Source organism: Hipposideros armiger, unplaced genomic scaffold, assembly GCF_001890085.2.
Source record: "Hipposideros armiger isolate ML-2016 unplaced genomic scaffold, ASM189008v1 scaffold_12, whole genome shotgun sequence".
Taxonomy (NCBI): Eukaryota; Metazoa; Chordata; class Mammalia; order Chiroptera; family Hipposideridae; genus Hipposideros; species Hipposideros armiger.
In genome coordinates, this window is record NW_017731362.1 from 8,432,645 (window position 1) to 8,454,372 (window position 21,728).

Genomic DNA, 21,728 nt, shown 5'->3' on the forward strand with positions numbered 1-21,728 from the left:
AAATTTAATATTTTTTAGGTGTGTTCCCTGGTGGGTTTTGAGGTTTTGGGGTTTGTTTGTTTGTTTGTTTGTTTGTTTGTTTGTTTGTTTGTTTAAAGATCCATTACCCAATATTTATTAGTCCCTTCCTGGGCACTGGGCCAGAGCTTATTGTATTGACAGAAACTTTCTAAAACCATTATTTGCCTTATTCTAAAATGTACTTGACTGGGATAGTAGAACAACCTCAATCTATAAAGTGACATCATAATTTTTCTAGGATTTAAATGTCACAATAGGAAATGATATGCAGAATAGTTTATAACATCAGAAGTAAGCCTATGAATAGATATACTATTAGTAGATGTTTATTTGAAACAATTGGGTATAAAGTATTTAAATAATTTGATTTTGGTATAAACAGCTCTACTATAATTTTTTTACCAATCCCCATCTTTTATCCTGGCCCAACTTTCTCATAGAACCCAAATCTAAAAGGTAGTTCCTAGACCTTGAGAATCAGTTCCAACCCAAGTATGATTGTGAAACAGATTCTGTTGAAACGTGTAGCATGTTTCTCTGTAAACATAAAAACTTCATACAGAATCTTTCATCCAATGACTAGAAAATTCACTTTTTCAATGTTAATCTCTATAAATCTAAGCGAGTACTTACGGTTCTTATTTAGTTCCCTTTTTTAACTTTATGATGACTAGTATTAATAAATAAGTAATAATACTCTTCTCAAGTTTTCTGACATGTGCTTGATAATTTTTTAAACTTATGAAACTTGACATTTAAAATCATGTCATCTGTATCTTTTCCAACATCACCAAAGATATTTATAAATTTCAAAAAACAATAATATGAGAACTAGAAACTCTGCTACTAATGTGGGATTGATTTAGTAGATCCTCAGTGAAAGAAACGTGAATCTAGGCTGTTATAGTCAGTAAATATATATTAAGTGCTTTTTGTGAATAAAGAACTCTTTTAGGCTTTAGCGATTTAAGTATGAATAAAGCTTAGACCCTGTAATTCTGTCTTCAAGATGCTTATAGTCGAAAGATAACTTTGAACTTTGGAAAGAAGCAACTTTCAAATATTTTTTTGTTGAGTAATTGTTGCCCTCTGGGCACATAGTAAAGTGTCCAGGAAATGCTTTTTAAATTGAATTTAAAAGAATAAAAATAGATACTGCGAAGCCATTATTTAATGTTATCTATAATAGGGAACATCATCTGTTAATGACTTCCTGTTCCACACTGTACTTTTCAACTTCCTCCTGCTCTGGCTGTTTAAGTCATCAAAAATATGTTAACTTGCTTTCTTTGTATAAGAAACTGAATCATTTGTCCTATTTACAGTTAACTCTTAGTTATACACAGTAATAGGAGTAAATTTGAAAAGAAAAGGGAAAATTATAGGCAATTTAGCCATCACTTTACAGTGCACTAGGGTGACCTGGATAACAGCATAGCATGTGATCCTCACATGACAGAGGAGTATGGAAAACAAGAATACAGGAAACCTTTCCCTAAAGGAAAAAGAAGTCATGGATTCATTGACATAAATGTGAAACAGGAGTTATCTTCTCATGCTAAGTTTCTCATACGAAAAATTATCTTTAAGAATTTGACCATTTGTCACTACCTGTTACTAAGATCATTGTCCAAGCTACCTTTATCTCTTTCCTGAACTATGCCATCTTCCCACTTGCTACCTTCCAGACATCATCTTCCACTCATTTACCCCTCTAGCCACACTGCTCTCTTTACTGCGCCTTAAAGATATAAAGCACTCTCTTGCCTCAGGGTCTTGTATTTACTCTACTCATTTACTGCCAGAGCTGCCAGAGCACACCTCCCTTAGTAGCCACCTAGCTGGTTTTCTCACATACTTGTTTCTCTTTGATGACATATCATTCCATCCTATATAAAATTGCAACAATGCCCCCCCATCACCCACTTATCCTTCCTTGCTATATTTTTTTCTGTAACACTTATTACCCTCAAATATACTATAATTCAATTATTCTTTATCAGTCTCACCCAGGAGAAACTTGATAAGGCAGGAATTTTGTTTATGTTGCTTATTGCTTTATCTGCAGCAGCTAAGTGCATAATAGCTGCTAAGTGAATATTTGTTGAATAAATGAACAAACTTGAATGATTAGCGATACAGCCATAGCTCTTTTTTCCTCCTAGACCATGCTCAGCTAACTAAGAGAAGGTATAAATGACATACTGGATTGTCTAGAGTTAATATCCTTCAAGGAGAACTAAAATATACATAAGTATATTTTAACCAACTATATTATAAAACACTTAACATGCATAAACTTTGTAAAAGCATTTTAGGGAAAATAAACTCCAGGTTTTTTTTCAGAAAAGTGGAAAGTCTTTTCGGTGGCAAAGATCACTGAAATTCTTGCCATTTACATAGGTATCGTCTTTCCCTCAATTAGATACATTAGAGCCAGAAGGCCTGCATTTGGTCTTCCATGTGAGGTTTTAGCATTTGATAATTGTGTTCTTACATTCATATGATCTTTATTCAAATTTCAACAGTAGTAACACAGTTTGAGCCTTTTTTTAATAGATCAGTCATTTAAGTCTGAAATAATGTTAGGGCAGCAGGTGTCCTCAGGATCACAAAGGTACCTGCCCTTCACCCTTTCCTATTGTAAACTTTCCAACCTACATATTCATTACAGCCACTTTTGTTTATAATCTACTTAGCAACCTGTTTTACTGACCTACTAAATTTCTCAGTCTAAAGGCACAAAGAAATGAACCAGAGGCCCAACTTCTTTACCAGGGAATAGTGCAGGAGCCACAGCCCCATAGTTAAGATGGGCTCCCTACTGACTCCTTAACTCCTTGTTGCTTGCTTAAAGTATAACAAAGCCATGTCTGTAGAGGCTTACATGTTTATTTGAAGGACATGGCCAAAAAGCTTTTGTTTTCCAGATGATGCTTTGTTAAACATAAAATGTCCAACCCGTAGATCGAATTGCACGTTAGTGAGAAACAGAAGTAGTTATCAAGCTAATTGAACAATGACAAAGTTAGGTTAAGAGCTGTTACCTATTGGTAAGATGTCAACCTTTTTCTTTTTTTTTACTATTTTGTTCTAGACACTAGAAAGCTTTTAAAAAAGACATTAGTTTTAAATTAAAATATTACTAGGTAATGGAAGTATATAACTAACCCCTTATAAAAATACCTTATTTGCTAGCATAAATGTTATTAGAACACAAAGCATTTGGACTCTTAGCTTAGAACTGAGAAGTTGTAATTATGTTTTTGGATTCCCTTTTGTATCAACCTTTCATTTCATGTGAGGCTTTAGACTTTAATTATTCCACTTTCAGAGATGATTATAAAAATACACTTTAAGGTTGGTGTGGATACTAAGTATTATCTATACCAGTGATTCACAGCCCTGGGTCTTCAAAAATAGTAACCTGACAAGATGTAAAATATTTCAGAATACCTAACAAATTGTGTAGTTTACTGAAATAAAATTATCCGTGGTAGTTAAAACATCAGATGTCTTTCACTAGAATTATTTCAGCTCAGCACGGCAGTGCTTCATTTCCCTTTTAATCAGAAGTCCTGAATGGAAGTTACATGGCTTTGTGTTTCGTTTTGTCTTGTTTTGTTTTAACAGGGAAAACATTCATTATAACTCAATAAAAAAGAATTTGGGAGACCAAAATCTTTCATAATAGAAATTCAGTGTTTTGGGGTGGAGTAGGTAATAAAAGGTTTTATTGGTGGTGAAATGGCTAGGAAATCTTTGGCTTAGTTTAATGCCTGTATTTTGCAGAAATGGAAACTTAGACTCAGGGAAAATCATTGGTCTAACTTAAACTCTCATGACTCCTAAGAGGTGGAGCTAAAACCTGGATCCCTATCTCCTGACACCTAGTCCAGTGCTCTTTTTCATCATATGATATGACGTCATAGTGTCTGGTACCTGAGCAGTCTAGCTCACATTACAGAGTCCTAATGAGTGGTAGGAAGAATGTTTCTCCCCTTCTGTATGTAGATGTGATGTAGATACATAGAACAAGTAGCTGAACAGATTTCTTCTTTCAAAGTTTGTGTCTGTTTCTCAATCTGTCTCATAAGGAAAATTTATTGTTGGGGTGGTATATTGCCTTTACCGAGGAAGCATACTAAACATTAGTCGAACTTTAAATTTTGTTTTGCCTTGTTTCATGTTGAACTGACACCATCTCTCACCTCCTCCCTATTTATTATATCCTCCTCAGATGTGTTTTCAAAATGAAGTATTATTTGGCTTTTGTTGAGAGTAGTCATCAGAATTTAGTAGTAAGAAACCATTCTTTTTAAGATCGTTCTTTTCATAAATTCAAGATCTGCATGATTATTTCAGTGAATATAGCTAAAATTAACTCTGCTTTGTTACTTGATCATTACAAATATAAGCCAGAATAACTTGGTAGACTCTCCATATTTAATTAATTAGAGAAATGAAGTATTAAAAAATTACAGCCACAAACAGATCCAAGATGGCAGAGTATATAAAACACTGTGCCTGCTTCCTTCCATGAACACATTAAAATTACAACTAAATTATTGAACTATCAACCTGGAGAGCCATCTGAAGTCTGGCTGAACAAAAGTTTTATAACTAAGGATATAAAGAAGCTGCATCGAGACTGGTAGGAGGGCTGGCTACAAACCTCTGTGTGGCAGTTGAGAACTAGGAGGGATATCTCAACCGCGGAGGTTCTTCCTGGAGGAGCAAGAGACCCCAGCCGCATGCTGGCCTCCCCAGCCCAGAGTACTGGTGCCAGGGAGAAGATCCCCCACAACATCTGGCTGTGAAAAACAGTGGGGATTGAAGGCTGTGGAAAACCCAGATGTCCTCTTAAATGGCCAGTGCACGGATTCACTCACTCGCAAGCTCTCACCTTGGGCTCCCAGCAGAGGGACTGTGACTTGGGGGGTGGAGGGGAAGGATGTCAGAGGCATACGGGGCAAGGGGGTGGGGGCAGACTGAGGTTTGTGGCTGTGAAACGAGGGTTGGATGACAGTTGTCATTTTCCCTTTGTGGGGTCCTCCTCTTATGCAGCTGGCAGATGGGTGCCATTTTTCCTGTGTTGAGCCCTCCTTCATAGTCCAAATCTGAATCTGATTGGTCTGGTGAGCTTCACTGGGACCCTGCCCCATCCAACTTGATCAACACCAAAGGCACGTTCTCAAGAGAGCAACCAGTCTCACCCACAGTGCACTCTTTCTTAGAAAACTATCAGAGTCCATGGGCCTCAGACAGGCGACAACTAGTCTCGGTATGCTCTGAGACTTTTGCTGAGTTGTTCCAGGCTCGGCACTTTCACCAAACCAGAATTTACATTAACCTGGTAACCGTAACTCTTGGTTACGGTAGAGTGGTAGAGTCACTCTAGTGACTCCCTGAGACACTGTCTCACCCAACTTATGTACCACATGAGGCTTTATCAGCAGCAGAACCTTAAGACAGCTGGCAGGTGGCAGGAGGCCTTAGAGTGTTGTAACATTTTGTGGAGCTTCCCCAGGCTTGGCACTGATGGTAGACATCCTCAGATTGCAGTGTGGCTTCTCCCACAGGCAGTGAACAATGACGATTCGCTTTGTATTTTCTACCAGGTCATCCCCGGCTGGTCATAGTGGGTGACCTGGGTCTGTGCTGGTGCACCCCCAGCAGGCTGTAGAATAAACATTTTGAGGTTAGCTTCAGACTACAGCAGAGCACTGCCCACTTGGTCCCACAAGGGCACACCCAAAAGGCAGTCTAAACAGGCACCAGAGCCCACTGGGGCAAATCCCACTCAGGGGGTTAAGCCCCCCCACACTGCAGCCTGTAAGCTGTGGAGGTGGCCAAACCCCACAACCAGTTAGCCTGATGGTCAATCCCACCCACTGATGTTCCAGTTGCAGTCAAGGTTCAACTATAACAGGAGAGCACACACAACCCATACAAGGCACATTCCTGGAAAATGCAGAGCAAGTGAACAGGGACATTGTGCCAGGGCCCCACACGGCAACTACTACATAAGGCCACCCAGCCAAGACTGGGAGACCCAGCAGATCTACCTAATACATAGAAACAAACACAGAGAGGCAGCTAAAATGAGGAAACAAAGAAATACATACCAAGTGAAAGAACAGGAGAAAAGTCTAGAAAAAGAACTAAACAAAATGGAGGCAAGCAACCTACCAGATAGAGTTCAAAACAATGGTTATAAGGATGCTCAAGGAACTTAGTGAGAACCTTAACAAAGATAGCAAGTATTAAAAAGGACATAGAAACCATAAAAAAAGAACCAGTCAGAAGTGAAGAATACCATAACTGAAATGAAGAATGGACTAGAAGGCATCACCAGCAGACTAGGTGAAGCAGAGGATCGAATCAGCGATTTGGAAGACAAGGTAGCAGAAAACACCCAATCAAAACAACAAGAAGAAAAAAGAATCCCCCAAAATAAGGACAGTTTAAGAGACTTCTGGGGCCAGCCGAGTGGCACATTGGTTAAAAACTGGCTTGGGATGCCATCGCTGAGCAGCAGGGCCCCGGTTCGGATCCCACATGGGGGCCAGTGACACTGCGCCCTCCACAGCTAAGATGGTGAACAACAGCTCGACCTGGAGCTGGGCTGCCATGAGTCGCCGGCGACAGCATAGGCTGCAGCCCCTGCTGCAGTGGGCTGCCATAAGCTACCGTGTGTGGCTGGCAGCCAGCATGAGTAGCAGGTAGCTGGCATGAGCTGCCAAAGAGCTGCAGTGAGCGGCCATCCAGAGGCCGGCGACCGATCTGCCTCATCCGGGAAGAGTGTAATGATAATACCAACATGGGCCAGTGAAGCAACGTCCTCCCCAACTAGACTGAAGAATAAAATGACAGCAACTTGTCTGTTCCCCTCCTCTAATTCCCTAATAAAATCTTTAAAAAAAAAAAGAGAGACCTCTGGCACAACATCAAGTATAACAACATTCGGTTATGCAAGTATAACTTCATAGGGGTACCAGAAGGAAAAGAGAGAAAGCAAAGGATTGAGAACCTATATTGAAGAAATAATGACTAAAAACTTTACTAAACTGGCGAAGGAAATAGCCATACAACTCCAGGAAGCACAGAGAGTCCCAAATAAGATGAATCCCAACAGGCCCACACCAGGACACGTTATAATTAGAATGGCAAAAATTAAATACAAAGAGAGAATCCTAAAAACAGCAAGTGACAGCAGCCAGTAACTTTTATAAGGGAGCTCCCATAGGAATGTCAGCTGATTTCTGAAGAGAAACTTTGCAGGCCAGAAGGGATTAGTACAAAATATTTAATGTGATGAAAATCAAAGACCTACAACCAAGATTACTCAGCAAAGTTATCATTTAGAATCTAAGGACAGATAAAGAGCTTCCCAGAAAAGGAATGTTAGAGGGACTTCTTTAAGATGGGTGGGAGAGAGGGTGGAGCAGGGGGGAGGTCAAAATTATGAAAAATAAATGGCAATTGCTACATATCTATCAACAGTTACTTTCAATGTAAATGGATTAAAAGCTCCAATCAAAAGACATAGGAGGACTGAGTGGATAAGAAACAAAACCCTTACATATGCTGCCTACAAGAGAATCACTTCAGGTTGAAAGATGCACAAAGATGAAAAGTAACAGGATGGGAAAAGATATTTCATAAAAATGGAAACGAAAGAAACAAAAAAATCTGGGGTAGCAATACTTACACCAGACAAAATAGACTTGAAAACAAAGCCTATAACAAGAGTCAAAGAAGGACCCAGTAATCCCACTTCAGCATATTTATCTGAAGAAACCGAAACGCTACTTCAAGTGGACAACGTGTGCAACCATACGTTCATTGCAGCATTATTTACAACAGCGAGGATGTAGAGGCAGCCTGGTATCAATGGAAGAATGGGTAAAGAGGAGGTGGTACACATGTACAATGGAATATTGCTCGGCCATGGAAGGGAATGGGTTTTTGCCATTTGCAGTGGCATGGATGGACCTGGAAGGCATTGTGCTGAGTGGAGTGTAAGACAGAGACAGATGCAATGTGATTTTGCTTATATGTGGAATCCAAAGAACAAAACAGACAAACAAATTCATAGATACAGAGAACAATTTGATGGTTGCCAGATTGGGGTTGGGGGTGGGGGGGGGGTGAGGTTTGGGAATGGGTGAAAAGGGTGAAGGGAGTAAGAAGTATAAATTTGTTGTTACACAGTAACCATGGGGGTATAAGGTATAGCACAAGGAATGTAGTCAATAATGTAATAACTATGTGTGATATCATATTGGTACTAGATTTGTTGGGATGATAGATGGGAGGGGTTTGGGGACAGAGTAAAAAATCTGAACGGATTATGAAGTAGAAACTGGTAGTTACAAAATAGACATGGGGATGTAAAGTAAAGCACAGGGAATATGGTCAATAATATGGTAATAACTATGTATAGTGCTAGGTGAGTACTAGACTAGTCAGGGGGATTATTTCTTAAATTATATAAATGTCTAACCACTATGCCGTACACCTGAAATTAATATAAACTAATATTGAATGTCAGTTTTGATTGAAAAATTTTTAAAGGGGGGAAAAGGTGAAGGGGAATAAGAGATCCAAATTTCCAGGTTTAAAACAAATACCGTATTTGCCGGCGTATAAGACGACTGGGCGTATAAGACGACCCCCTAACATTTCCACTCAAAATACAGAGTTTGTTATATGGTCGGCTGTGTGCGATTTTGCGAGTGTGGTAAAATCGCATAACAGCAAAATCGCACACAGCCGAGCATACACCCAGCAGCGCTGCTGATGCCTGAACGGTATGTGGAATGAAGTGGGCGGGCATCGGGAGGCCACTATGGCACGGGGCAAGCACTATGGGCAGTCTATCTGAAGTGTACCTGGTGTATAAGACGACCCCCCACTTGGAGGCATATTTTTCAGGGCCAAAAAATCGTCTTATACGCCGGCAAATACGGTAAGTCACGGGGATGTAACATACCATATAGGGAATATAGTGAATAATATTATAATAATGTGGTACGGTGTCAGATGGTTGCTGGATTTTACCATAGTGATCATTTCTTTAGGTATATAAATGTTGAATAATTATGGTATACTCTTGAAGCTACTATAATATTGTAGGTTAGCTATATTTTAATAAAAATCTTTTAAAAAAATTGTAGCCACTAACAAGATTTTTTTACTGAAACAAAACATAGATTGGGGGGCAGAAATAACTTAATATAGGTTATTTACATCTTCAAATTGCAAATTCTTGAAATGGCTCTGGGCTAAGATGCAGATGTTGCTTCCGGTCTCTTTAAAAAGTAATTTTTAAAATAGAATAGACTATCTTGGTGCTGTTTCATTTCTCATAAATTGAAAGGTCCTGGCTCTTTCCAGCTCAGAAGAAAAAACTGTATGGGTCAGAAAAAGAAACAAAAAGATGGTTGGCACTTCCCTTAAGGGAGAGCTAACTGGACCCAACACCGAATTCTTTACCTTCTACAAATGATTCTTTTAAATAGCTTTGTTTGCTTACAGTTTTCTTGTGTTGTTAGGTTATCTAATATGTCAGTAGTGCAAAGCCTTGTCCAGTCTTGAAAGCTCTTCAGAAGTGCTGGCTTTTTAAGGAATTTAAAAACCTGGGTGTCCTCATTTGGTGTTTTTAAGCACTGCACACACCATTAGACAGTTAGTCCTGTGATTATAGAGCCATCTGCAGGAAAATTATCAAGTTGCAACGTAGTTAATGATTCTTTTACCATGTTATTTCAAGTGGTAAATGAAAAGTGACAAAACTGCAATTCATGTGGGGAAAGAAATGGACAGCCAAAGATGCAGGAATTACTAGAGAAGAGGACCCAACCCCAACCCCACCCCCGCCATTTAATTTTTCAAAGAAAACTGCTATGTCATAGTGAGTTTGTGATCAAAAGAAACATGTAATTTACATATTCTCAGTAATTATAGTTATATCTAATTTGAAGGGGTGTCTAATGATTGCCTTTTAGAAGCTTTGTATGATCTATCAATTCTGTTTGTACCAAGGGGATACTATTTATTTACCTCAGAAAAGAGATTTATTTGCTTTCTCCTCCAGGAGGTATAGCTGTTTTACAATTCCTCATTCTAGTCATATGGTTGTCAAAAGGGGAGTTAAGTAAGTGTTCTTTTGCCCTATAAATGCAATTTATGTAGCTCATTGTTTCCATTGGTTATACAGATAGGTGTTTTCTAATTTGTTAATCATTAAGCATTTCTAAAACTCAAATTAGATTTGAGATTTTTGTACACACTAAGAAATCTGATGTTCTATGTCTGAGACAGGTGATGTGATTTGTGAACTTGAGAATGTGTTTTTACTCTGCTTTGAGAAGTGTATGTTTATGTGTGTGTTAATGCTCCTCATTTCTAACCAATATCCAAATAAATTGTGTACAAGTACTCAGACCAATCTATAATATCATCCTCTATAACTGATTATTGGCTTGGCTAAGACTTAGGTGTTCACAATTAAGGTATAATTGGAACAATTTTTTTCAGAACAATTATGACCTGAACAAATATCACAAAATCAGGTCGTTAATTTTTAATATTTTTATACAGTGGGAAAACAATATTTGGAAGCCTTTTTACTGGTTGATTGGTGTCAGCAAGATGAAGGTGATATTGTTGAATTAAAAGATGCACTATATGATTTCAGATCAATAGCATTATCTGTAAATAATGTGCATTGAATGTTAGTGGACTGGTTTAAGAAGGATGCATTATTTCACTAGAATTTTATATTCTTGTTTTCTTTTTTGCAAAAGTAGATTTTCTAAATTGTGAGGATATTGGAAAAAGACCAATATCCATGGTCTTCATAAACACTTAGGAATGACTTTATTTACAAAGCAGCATATTACTATACTAGAAAAATCTGCATTGTGTAATGTTCAGACATAAAATCTAGAATTTTTGTGTCTGATTTGGTGTCTCATTTCATTAGCCAGGCTAAATAAGTACTGCACATGTAGGCGACAGCATTCACTCACAAGTCATCACTCTACAAGCTAAATGAGGAAGAGGAGGCATTGGAACGGGTCTTGTGCATTGAATATGCCCACTTACAGGCTCTCTCACTTAATATCCTCTTAAACCTATCATCACCCCACACTTCCCGCCCCTAGGGCGCGAGCGCGCGCGCGCGTACGTACACACACACACACACACACACACACACACACACACACACACCTTTGCGCGCGTGCGCGTACACACACACACACACACACACACACACACACACACACCTTTTGCAGCCAATCATTTATTAGTTATTTACTGAATTCCACATGCTTTAGGAAAATATAGAGTTCATTTGTGGAATTATTCACATGTGAATTTTGTTTGGCTTTGTTTATCACTGTGGAATTCTTGTTTTCCAGGAATTAACTTAGAATTATGTTGAAACTTTATGAGGAAACCTATAAGCAAATTTTAGATTTCATTTTCCAGCCAGATCTTCTGGCCTTTTGGGACAAGGGAATGTTGCCTTCTTGTTTTAGAAAAATATGCTGTAAGGTTAACCACTAACTGGCCTTTAGTAATTAATTAATTCAAGATATGTAATTCGGTTAAATGAACGTTTTCTTTTGAAAACTTTTTTAGAATTTTAGGTCACTCTTGAAACAGTCTTGCTTTAAGGGTAGTTTAAAAAACAGACATGCGAGTTACAATGATCCAAGTATCAGGGATAAAGAACAACTAATAAAATAGATTAAAATACTACATGGTTATTCCCAAGAACTATTGCATAGCTCTCCAAGGAAGATCTGCCAATTTCCCAATGAACAGAAAAATAAGCAGAAAAAAGGACATTTTTGCATGGGGGCCTGGAAGGTAACTGAAGTTGCCAGGAAGTCCCTACCTAGTAGACTTTTTGAAAACATCTTTTCTTAAATCTTCAGTAAAGAAGTAAATTGCTTACGCAAAGCACTTTATAGCTTTTTCTTATCTAGCTTAGGTCTGTGCTTGATGACTGTTGGAATGGCAATAAACAGTACATCCTGAACCCTGGAAGGGGGTAAGCATATTCGCAAATGGTGAAATGCAGTAATACTCAAACCAGGAATCATCGGTTTGCTAATAAAAGATGTATGGCTCTGAGTCATATTTTTTCAGACTTCTCTGACATTTTCATTAATCATGTTGCCCATGTATACAGTATGCGCATTTGGCTATAAAACTTGGTGATTTTTTAGATTGTTGGACTAGGCAGTGTGAATATTAAGTCAAATCACGTAATCTTAGAATAACACATAAGTGATTACGTAGAATTGTGGGTGGAAACAATTCAGGATAAAAAGTGCATGACAGTTCATAGCTCCTATGCGACTGCTTGTCTGTCTGAAATCAGGTTTAAAAAGTGGCCCTGTCTCCAGCTGACTCATTTTGTCAGATGGAGTCACAGGATTAACCCTTGACATGTTCTTTAAAAAAAAGAAGGCAAAGATTAAACAACTGCATTGACTAGAGCAGCACTTGATCCAGCTATATGCATTTTTCCCTGTAATATGATTCTCCTTAAAAAAAAAATTTGTTCTGCAGCTGTTACATAGATTAAATTAGATTTATTTCAAAAAATATTTTTGAGGAAGAGAAAAAAGACTTTGTCATAGAAGATATAATAATTTATAATTGTGATAAAGAAAATGACTGTCTACACCAACCAGTCTTAGTTTTTTTAGGGTAAGGCAACTTCTAAAAAATGGTATTTTGGAGTAGCAAACCTAAAAGGCCTTATCATAGTGTACAGTAGAATATGGAAACATTTTATTTGAAGTACCACCAGTTTTCTGGATGATTTGCTGTTTTTGAGGAATGAGTTTAATGTCATATCTATGTAGATCTACCCTGACCCCATCCCACCATCCGTTTGTACATACACTCACAATTAGGCAGTGGTGTATACTGAAAAAATGTATTATGGTGGGTTGTGGTGTCTTAAACATACGTGTTTGGATTTTGTACCTGTTTTTGAGAGGAGGAATGAAGAGTAGAAGCAAAAGCTTTTAATTAGTTACACAACTCTTCTTAAAAATTCTTATATTTCACAGTCAGGTTTCAGATTCAGCAGCAAAAGTTATATTCTTGCTTAATAAACTGTTTTTAGAAAAGTAAAATATTATACTGTCTGACTTTATTCAGAAGCTTTTTACTTGTATATTTGTTTATTCCTTTCATAATATCATATAGTTGCCTCTACAATAAAGAACTGATGATGAAATACTAAAATTTTCGTTGTGCTTTAATAGTCAAGGTTGCATAATTGGGTTTACATTATGCTTTTGTTTTATCAGGCAACATAGTCCTCTCTCTCTCTTTTCTGACAACCTCAAAGAAATGAGTCTAACTACTGTAGATGGATTTTTTTTTAAACTAATATATAAAAGTTTTGTCAGGTTGAAGTAATGATTGTAGGAAGAAAATGCTGAAGTATTGATAGTGCTTTGTGGCTCCCCTTCCCCCCATCCCTCAATTTCTATTCAAAAGTAAGGATTTTTTAAATTTTTAATCAAGAGAAAAGGAAATTTCATTTTAGATGGTCATTTTCCTTTTTTTTCTAAGAGTAGGTCTTCTGTCAGAGAAAGAGTATGTCTATGAAAGACTAAAATTTACTGGAATGTTTTTAAGGCATGGCATTGTTAATTGTAAATCAAAGCTTTTACACAGTTCTCTAAGGATTGAAATGGGTCTTTGTGGTCTCTCAGGAGGGAGGAAGTTACAAACCACTCTGCAGACTGGCATTTTAATAGTCTGCTGTACAGTGATGTTCTTTTGCAGCTGCTGCTTAGCCTTTTCTATATCTGGAGACTGTGGGGAGGTTTTATTGTTATTCCGATACCATCAGCCTTTAAAACGTTGTGAAGTTAGCCGACCTTATTGTTTGGTTTAGTTTTATTACTATAATTTGATCAGTATGTTTCATAAGAAGGGGGTGTGGGGGGTGGGGCTGGTCCCTTATAGAATATTTCTAAGTTAGAGAAATTCTGCTTCATCAAGTTGCCTTTAAGAAAAAGTAATGTGCCCCATTTTGCAGCCTGTGAGCTCTCCTCTGATTAACAGGTTCTGTTAGAACCAAGAAGGCACAGGGAGAAAAGATAATACAGAGTTCTGATGGGGGCAAATGAGAGAAAAGAAAAGTTGCTGTTCTGTTTTTCTGTCCACACCAAAAGACAAATTGAAAATTTTCTAAATAACAAAATGTGTTTGTGTGTGAGAAATACGTATTTGCAGACAATGTCTAAAACCTTTTAATTTCTAAATATAATGAAGTTTTTAAATCTACAAGATATTTATTCCCACACTGATTTTTCCTTTTTGAGAAATTTGAGCATTCATATTAAAATGTGATATATAAAGTATTCCTTAGAACAATAATGAAATTAGAGGGAAGAAAGACTTCTAAGAAATCTTTTTTTAGTTTATCATCTAGAATGCACATTTTGTCATTTATACACACCAGTCTTTCATACTTTTTTATAAGGGAAAACAAAATCTTGTTTTTCTATTTAATTACTGAATTGCTTAATACATATTCGATGTTCTAGAAGCGTGAAGTCCATTTATAAACTTTTAATTGGTGTTATGAATGAGGAATTTAAGGAGCTTTATAACTGAAAATCTATATTATTAAATATGTTCATTTTAAAAACAGCTCATTTATATTTTCAAGATAATTTTTTCCATTTTTGGACCGAACATTCTCATGAAAAGTGTTCCTTTCCATTTTTTTAATATGATTTTTATAATTTAAAAAAAAGTCGTAGTTTGTTCAGCTATTTAAGAGGTACTTACATGACTGTCCGCTTTCTCCAGGAAGCGATTTTGTACAAGGCTTAACTGTCTAGATCCTTCTTGTTACACATGATTCAGTGTTTCCAATTCCTGATTGCTTGATCATGTGTTTATCAAAGTTGGAAGCAACTTTAGACTTAGCCAGATGGCAATGTAGAGGTGTAGCAAGCTAGGTTTCCCTGCCACAGGGAAGTGCTCTAATTCACTTAAACCTAAAAACAGATTTGCATATCTGTCAGTTTGCCTTTCTTATAGAGAGATGGATAAATATATATATAGATAATCAACCTCATATATATAACAACATTAATACTTCCTTGGGATATTTATCTCCAGGACATTGCATCTCTTTTCATTATTTAACATTTGTAAGTGACTTGTATTTTTTTAATACCCCAAAGTTTATCTTATTGGTAGCCTCCACAATGCAAGGACTTATTGAAAGAGGTTACTTACAGCATAAACCCTCCCTCTCTGCTCTGTGAGTTGGTTCAGTCCTGTTTTGCATAAGTTCCTTTTGAGTAAATCCATGTGTGGATGCATAGTGCTGAGGGCTTAACTCTGGCTGTGTGGATGTATGTCTTGGAGAGAAGCTGTGTGCATTAGCTGCAAACAGTAACATTTTCAAAATCAACATGTATTGTGCTTATCCTGTGCCGGGAATGGGCAGCAATTCTTTGATGTATTACTACAATGGTAAAACGGTAAGTCTTTTTCTTTGTTCCTATAGCCTCTAACTGGTTTGTTTAATGGAAAGCAGTGTAGATTAATTGCTTTTTACTGAAACCTGTAAGGTTTTGTTTTATCATTTTCTACAATACATTTAGATTGTGTATTTCTTTGTAAGTAGTGTCAGTAAAGTTGTCTTTGACATAGTTACTCAATAGTTGTTGGCTTTTTAAAATAGTATAGAAAATAAACTTAAATTTGTGAGTTATTATTTTTAATGCCCGATGTCTCTACTAGCAGTGAGATTGAAAGTACATTTGTTTTAATGTTTTCTTATGTTGTAAACATATAATCTCTATATAAAATATACACACATATGTATATAGACAGAGAGAGAGGATTATTTAATGCTTTGTAGATAGAAAGCAAAGATGAAAGTCATATTGGATATTCATAAAAATAACAAGTATGAAGCTCTGGGAATGATTAGGGAAGCAGTCAGCTAGTGAGGGCCTATTTCCTGTTTGGAGTTTCAGGTCCAGAGCCTGACTTTACTGGGATACCATCTGTTTCCAATCAAAGTAGAATTTTGACCCTGTACAGATTCATAAAATAAATCACTATTTTCAAAGAATGCTTTTATATATTTTCCAAAGAATGTATTTCTGGTTGGTTTATAGCATATGGTTAGAAATTTTAAAATAATACCTTTCTGTGTTGCTAAGTAAGACTTTTCTATTCTTTAATTACTTAGTATTAATTATTAGTATGTTTCCTCAAAAATATCTTGGGTCAGAGGATTTTGTGTATTCTAAAAAGAAAGTGAATTTCTCTGGAGGAGTTGATAGGAGTTATCTTTGTGTAAGATATTTGATAAACATTATAAAAATGTTATACTAATAACAATCCTGGGATTATGTCAGGAATTCAGTATTTTTCTCCTGAATCATTCCCCCCAAAAAAATTTTCTCTCAGGTGTTTTATTATATGACTTTAGTGATTTTTTTTTTTGGTGGGGGGGGGGCATCAGGAGTGGAGGCATTTTAATGTTAATATTTGAAGTTATAAAGAAAATTTAATCACATTTCTTGAAATAGGTATAAAATCAGATACATTTGTCCCTTCCCTTTTTCCCACTTAAAAATGTTTTAAAGTAGCATATGGCTCTAACCAGGCAACAGGAGAACTAATGCAAGCACTTTTTCATTTCTCTGACTGCTTTGGTAAGGCCCCTTTGGACTCTGTTAGCATGTGGTGGTTAACTTTTGGGTAAGCTTTATTCATAGATGATAATCAAGCCAAAATATCCTTAAACTCATTAAAAAGTATGTGTTCACTCTGCCCATATAAGCAGAGCTTCAGGGAAAGTGAGAAGTAGAATTAGATGGGGTAATATAAGTGAAATTATTTGATCTCTATATAATTTCCTTGCCAACTGTCTTTCAACTGTGAAAATATTTTTCTTTTATGTCCAATTTTAAATAAAATAGCCTGTTTGAAGATGGTGTGTGTGAGAGATGGAGAGAGAGAGAGAGAGAGAGATAGTTTAGTAAAATTAATTATACAGGACCCCTGAAGCAGAGAGACTATAACTCAAATTGAGTTTAGATTTTATTCTTTTGAGAGCACAGATCACTCTATTACAACATTTCTCTTTGTTCTACATTGGTGGGGGGTGGGTGATAGCTTTGATCGTATTAAGTATTTCCAGGCTTACGGTAGATGACAAAGCTGGTGTATGGTAGAGAAGTGTAGCCTGAAAATTGATAGCTGTGCCGTGCCTTATATAGGTCAGAGGTGACTTTTATGTTCCTGAAAAATGCATAAAGAGATGATATATTGTATTAGTCTACTGTTTCATAAGGCCCTGGTCTTATATGTATTTTCTTATATGCATTTTATTTTTACCCACCTCTATCTAGTTTTAGTAGTAGTAGTAGTAGTAGTAGTAGTAGTAGTAGTAGTAGTCTCTTATAACTCTTCGACAAGAAAGTCATATAGTGTGTACTTACATTATCCAAAGACTATGTAAATATCTCAGTCTTAATATATGTTGAGAAATGCCTACCCATAAATGCTTTATAGTAAAAACTAACACTTCAATATTTCTGGACTCTAAGTGAAATAATACTTCCCCATTTGAGTTATGGAAGTTTTAATATAATTCTTATAGTGAACCAGTTAAATTTAAGTTCACTCTTTAATCCCATTTTATCAATTTATTTTAAAATGATAGGACAGATTAATATTTTGAAATGCTAATAAGTTCACATAAATTTCATTTTTACAATCTCATTATGGGTATTATGAGAAGGCAAGAAATCCTAAATGGTACTAGTCTTAAACAAAATGTTTTCCTTTTTTTGGTTTTGTTTTTATTTTTAAATTTCCAAGTTCATATATTTTAAGGATGTGTGGGGTATTTTAATAATAAGACTGAACAGGCTGTAGGGAAAAAAAAAACGAGATTAATCAGAGAAGAGCCTTTTCATATTTTATTATTTAAGATCATGTGGCCATGTTGTAGTATTGGAAGTATAACAAGCTTGAGCATCAGTGTGCAGAAAAGAAAAGCTAAAATGTTAACCCTATTTTTCCCACTATTTGAAAAGTGAAGGGTTAATGTATCATATGTAGCCTTTGTGTAGCTGTGTTCTGTATCATACTATAAGATATTAATATGTGTTTATGATAGAGAACTTAAAACCATTTTGAGAATTATCAATTTTTTTGAGATAAAATAGCAAGGAATAGTGGGTTTCTGAAGTTCCTTACATATAAAGAACTTGGTCTGTGTTCAGTTTTCTAATTGATATGATTAAATTGTGTCCTTTATGCAGAAAGGTAGAAAGTGTTAGAGGTGAAGGAAGGAAAGTTTTGGGAGGAGAGGATTCATGTTTTCTTCACCTTGAGTATTCTGGAGTTTCGGCCTTCCTCTGATCTGATCAGCTTCCATTTTCTATGTCTTGAACTGCAGATGCTATAAAGTGTTGTGTTCCAGGTATAAAAATTGCAGCAAGTACAGATATGATGCTCTTTTAATTTATCAAGGGTTATTTTAATCTTATTAGAGACAACACAGAAATCCAAGTTTTAAAACTCAAGCTCAGACACACATTTTGAATATTGAGCTTCTTTGTATGGAATCTGAGAAAGAAGAGACAGGAACTAACATGATTATAAGGACAACTGTGTATCAGAAACTATGCTGAGGACTTTATGTTTGCCTCATTTAATTCTCACATCCACTCTGTCATTTATCTGTTTCTAGCCTCCTTTTATAAATAAGGAAAATGAGGTTCAGAGAAGTTAAGTAACTTGCTTAAGCCCCCACCCAGTTAGTAAGTGCTGAGGCCAGAACTGAACCCAGGTCCCTTTCTCAAAAGCAGATTTTCTCTTATATCATTCAAGAACAAGTAAACTAGTGTCCATAGCAAAGGGCCAGACTTCATTTATCCTTACTATCATTTGTATCAAAATATACTATAATGGAAAGAAAATGTAACTGAGAAAAACACTTGACCATTCTTAAAAATAAATGTATTTTGCATCTTTGATCAGAGTAACAATTTTCTGAATGCTAATTAATGTGGTCAGTCAAACAAATTTTTATTTCTATTTAAGATGAAGAACTTAAAACTATCCTCGATATGTTTAAAAACTCAGGAAATTAGACTAGCAGGTCTCCCCTTCTAATAAACTCATGGTACTGAAAATAGGTTTAGCCATGGTTTTGACATCTGCCTGACTACATAATTTGTATTTTCATAAGAAGTGGGGTCTTAAATAGCTAGAATTGCATTAAAAATACTTCTAAGACTTATTTTTCAAATAAACATTTTCAGTTAATAAAAGCACAGAAACCAATGGGAGAGTGTATGGAGCTACATTTCTGTTCCATTGGGGATTTATTGCTAATTAACGAGAGAAGAAAGGAAATACAGTTCAATTAATTCAAATTTCCAGGCTCTCTGTGCACCCAATAGAGTTAAATCTACGTGTATGATGAGGAAAACATGAAGTCATTTAAGAATTCTCTGAAGATAGACTACTAGTGACATTGAATGACAAGGACTTTAGCTTAAATCTACTTTGATTGTTTTTCCCTTTTCCAAAAATACCAGACTATGTTCCAGATATGAATCCAAAAAGACCTTTTTTTCTCTTGATTCAAGTGAGCATAAATACCAGTGAGTTAAAACTATAATCCCTGCCAAGAGAGTATGTTGTCACTCACTGGTCAGCTTTCTTAATGTTTTAAAAAAAAATTTATGTCCCTTTCCACTAGTTAATGAACATGTTGAAGAAAGGGACCAGGTGCTGTATTGTTGGATCTAAATTTATTTAAAATGTAGGTAACTAAGAAGTGATACTCATTGGTTTGTTCAGTATATTATCCTAGCATACAAATTTCAAACCCAGTCCCATAAAAAAGCCATAGTTTATCTCGCAGGAAAAAATTTGTGGTTATTATAAAAATGATAGTTATAATAAGGAGCTGTTGAAATATACCCAGTACTGTTAACTTAAGATTAATAAAAATGTGCTTGACTTACCTAAGTTTTTCTCACAATTGAAAATCAGTAATAATTCAACTGTGCTTGTTAGACAGCAGAAGTAGTTATTGATTTTGACCTGCTTTGTACTGTAAACTAGAATTCTTTTTTCTTCCTGTTGTTAGAAAGGACATTTTATTTCACCCCTAAACATGTCTCTAGAAATTCTTGAGAAAAGATACTGGTCCTTTTATTTATGAAACTGTTGAAAATATAAACATATTTATCCCGTTTACTGAGATCCTAGTTGTGTTTTTAGCAGGCTAATTAGGTGAAAAGAATCTTCCATAGAGATGGTTTGTATGTCCCTGAGTTAGTCCTTGTACTTAAGACATTTTGCTTTATAAATGCATGTTGGTTTCAGTTCTTGTGGTATTTAGTACTGGAACTGTCTAAACATTCCCTCCCTTAGGCTTGGAATTACCGTAAAAGCTACAGTCATAGATTGGGCTTTATAACAAAACTTGCTATTTTTTTGTAATATTAAAATACTAAAAACATTGAGATATTTATCACATCTCATTTGTGTGTTCTTAGATATTGAGGAATACTTAAATTAGACTGCTATTCAATAAATGTTTTAATGACTTTTTCTTTTGGGGTTGTGTTTGTTTTAATTAGAGAAGATACAAGGAAAGTGGGAAGATCTGAGTTTCAGAAACTTGAAAATTTTGCCATTTATGTTAAAGATGCCTTTTATCTGAGTGTATACACAAGATCAGTATTCATAGGAAATAATGGACCCAAAATAATCAGAAAAATCAATAGGAAATCGTTTTTAGGAAATTTCTTTAACTTCCTCTAACACTTAGCACTCTTATCTGAGTGAGTATAATTGTTAAACAATTTTTAAAATTATTCTTTTTTAAACAGCCTCTTTTTACAGAATTCAAGTCCCTTAAAAATCAGGAATCTGGGTGTGTGTGTGTGTGTGTGTGTGTGTGTGTGTGTGTGTGTGTGTGTGTGTGTGTGTGTGTGTGTGTGTGTGTGNTGTGTGTGTGTGTGTGTGTGTGTGTGTGTGTGTGTGTGTGTGTGTGAGACTGTGTGTGGAATTTGCATAGGTTAATCAGCAATAACTAAAAAATAAATTTTATCATTACTTATTCTTTCTTAGTTTTTAAGTGTTAACCCTTAAATGTGCATATTTTAAATATTATTGGCTCAGAGGTTTAATTACAGTTCTTTAAGATAGGATTTAACTTGGATTGGGGTTTTCTTTTTTTCCAGTGACTTAGTTTTTTTTTTCTCAAGTTTTAGGTATTAATCTAGGTCTTGTAAAATTTTTTATTGTTTCATACAAAATATAATTATATAAAATAGCAGATAAATTAAGTGGATGTTCCTAAATATAATTTCACATTTTTATTTTAAAATTATGATGGTAGGGTAATTAGCCAAATGATTTTGCTTTGTTATTCTGATAAGTTGGTAAACATTGTACTGAAGATGATTTCTATTATTAACATAAACTTTTTACATATTGGAGGTCCATGCTAGCGTGAATTTAAGCGTTCAATATTTAACATTGGAACTTAAAGAGAACTGTTATTTAAAACATCTTGACAAAAGAACGAATAGAAGCCTAAACATAAGAAATCTTGGTAATAATTTCTGTATTAGAGCATGTTCAGATAAATG

General features: G+C 35.7%; 1 protein-coding gene across 11 annotated transcripts in view; it reads left to right on the top strand.

The window, feature by feature from the left end:
* TCF12 (transcription factor 12) overlaps positions 1-21,728 on the top strand; it is a 334,886-nt gene that overhangs the window by 253,773 nt on the left and 59,385 nt on the right. For 3 of the 11 annotated variants that reach the window (XM_019665626.1, XM_019665634.1, XM_019665641.1), the window contains exon 1: positions 15,406-15,569. The exons of the other annotated variants lie outside the window; for them this stretch is intronic. In XM_019665626.1, coding sequence (XP_019521171.1) covers positions 15,501-15,569 — 69 coding nt within the window. In that variant the 5' untranslated portion in view covers positions 15,406-15,500. Of the gene's footprint in view, positions 1-15,405; positions 15,570-21,728 lie in introns of those variants that run through there. 11 annotated transcript variants of the gene reach the window in all.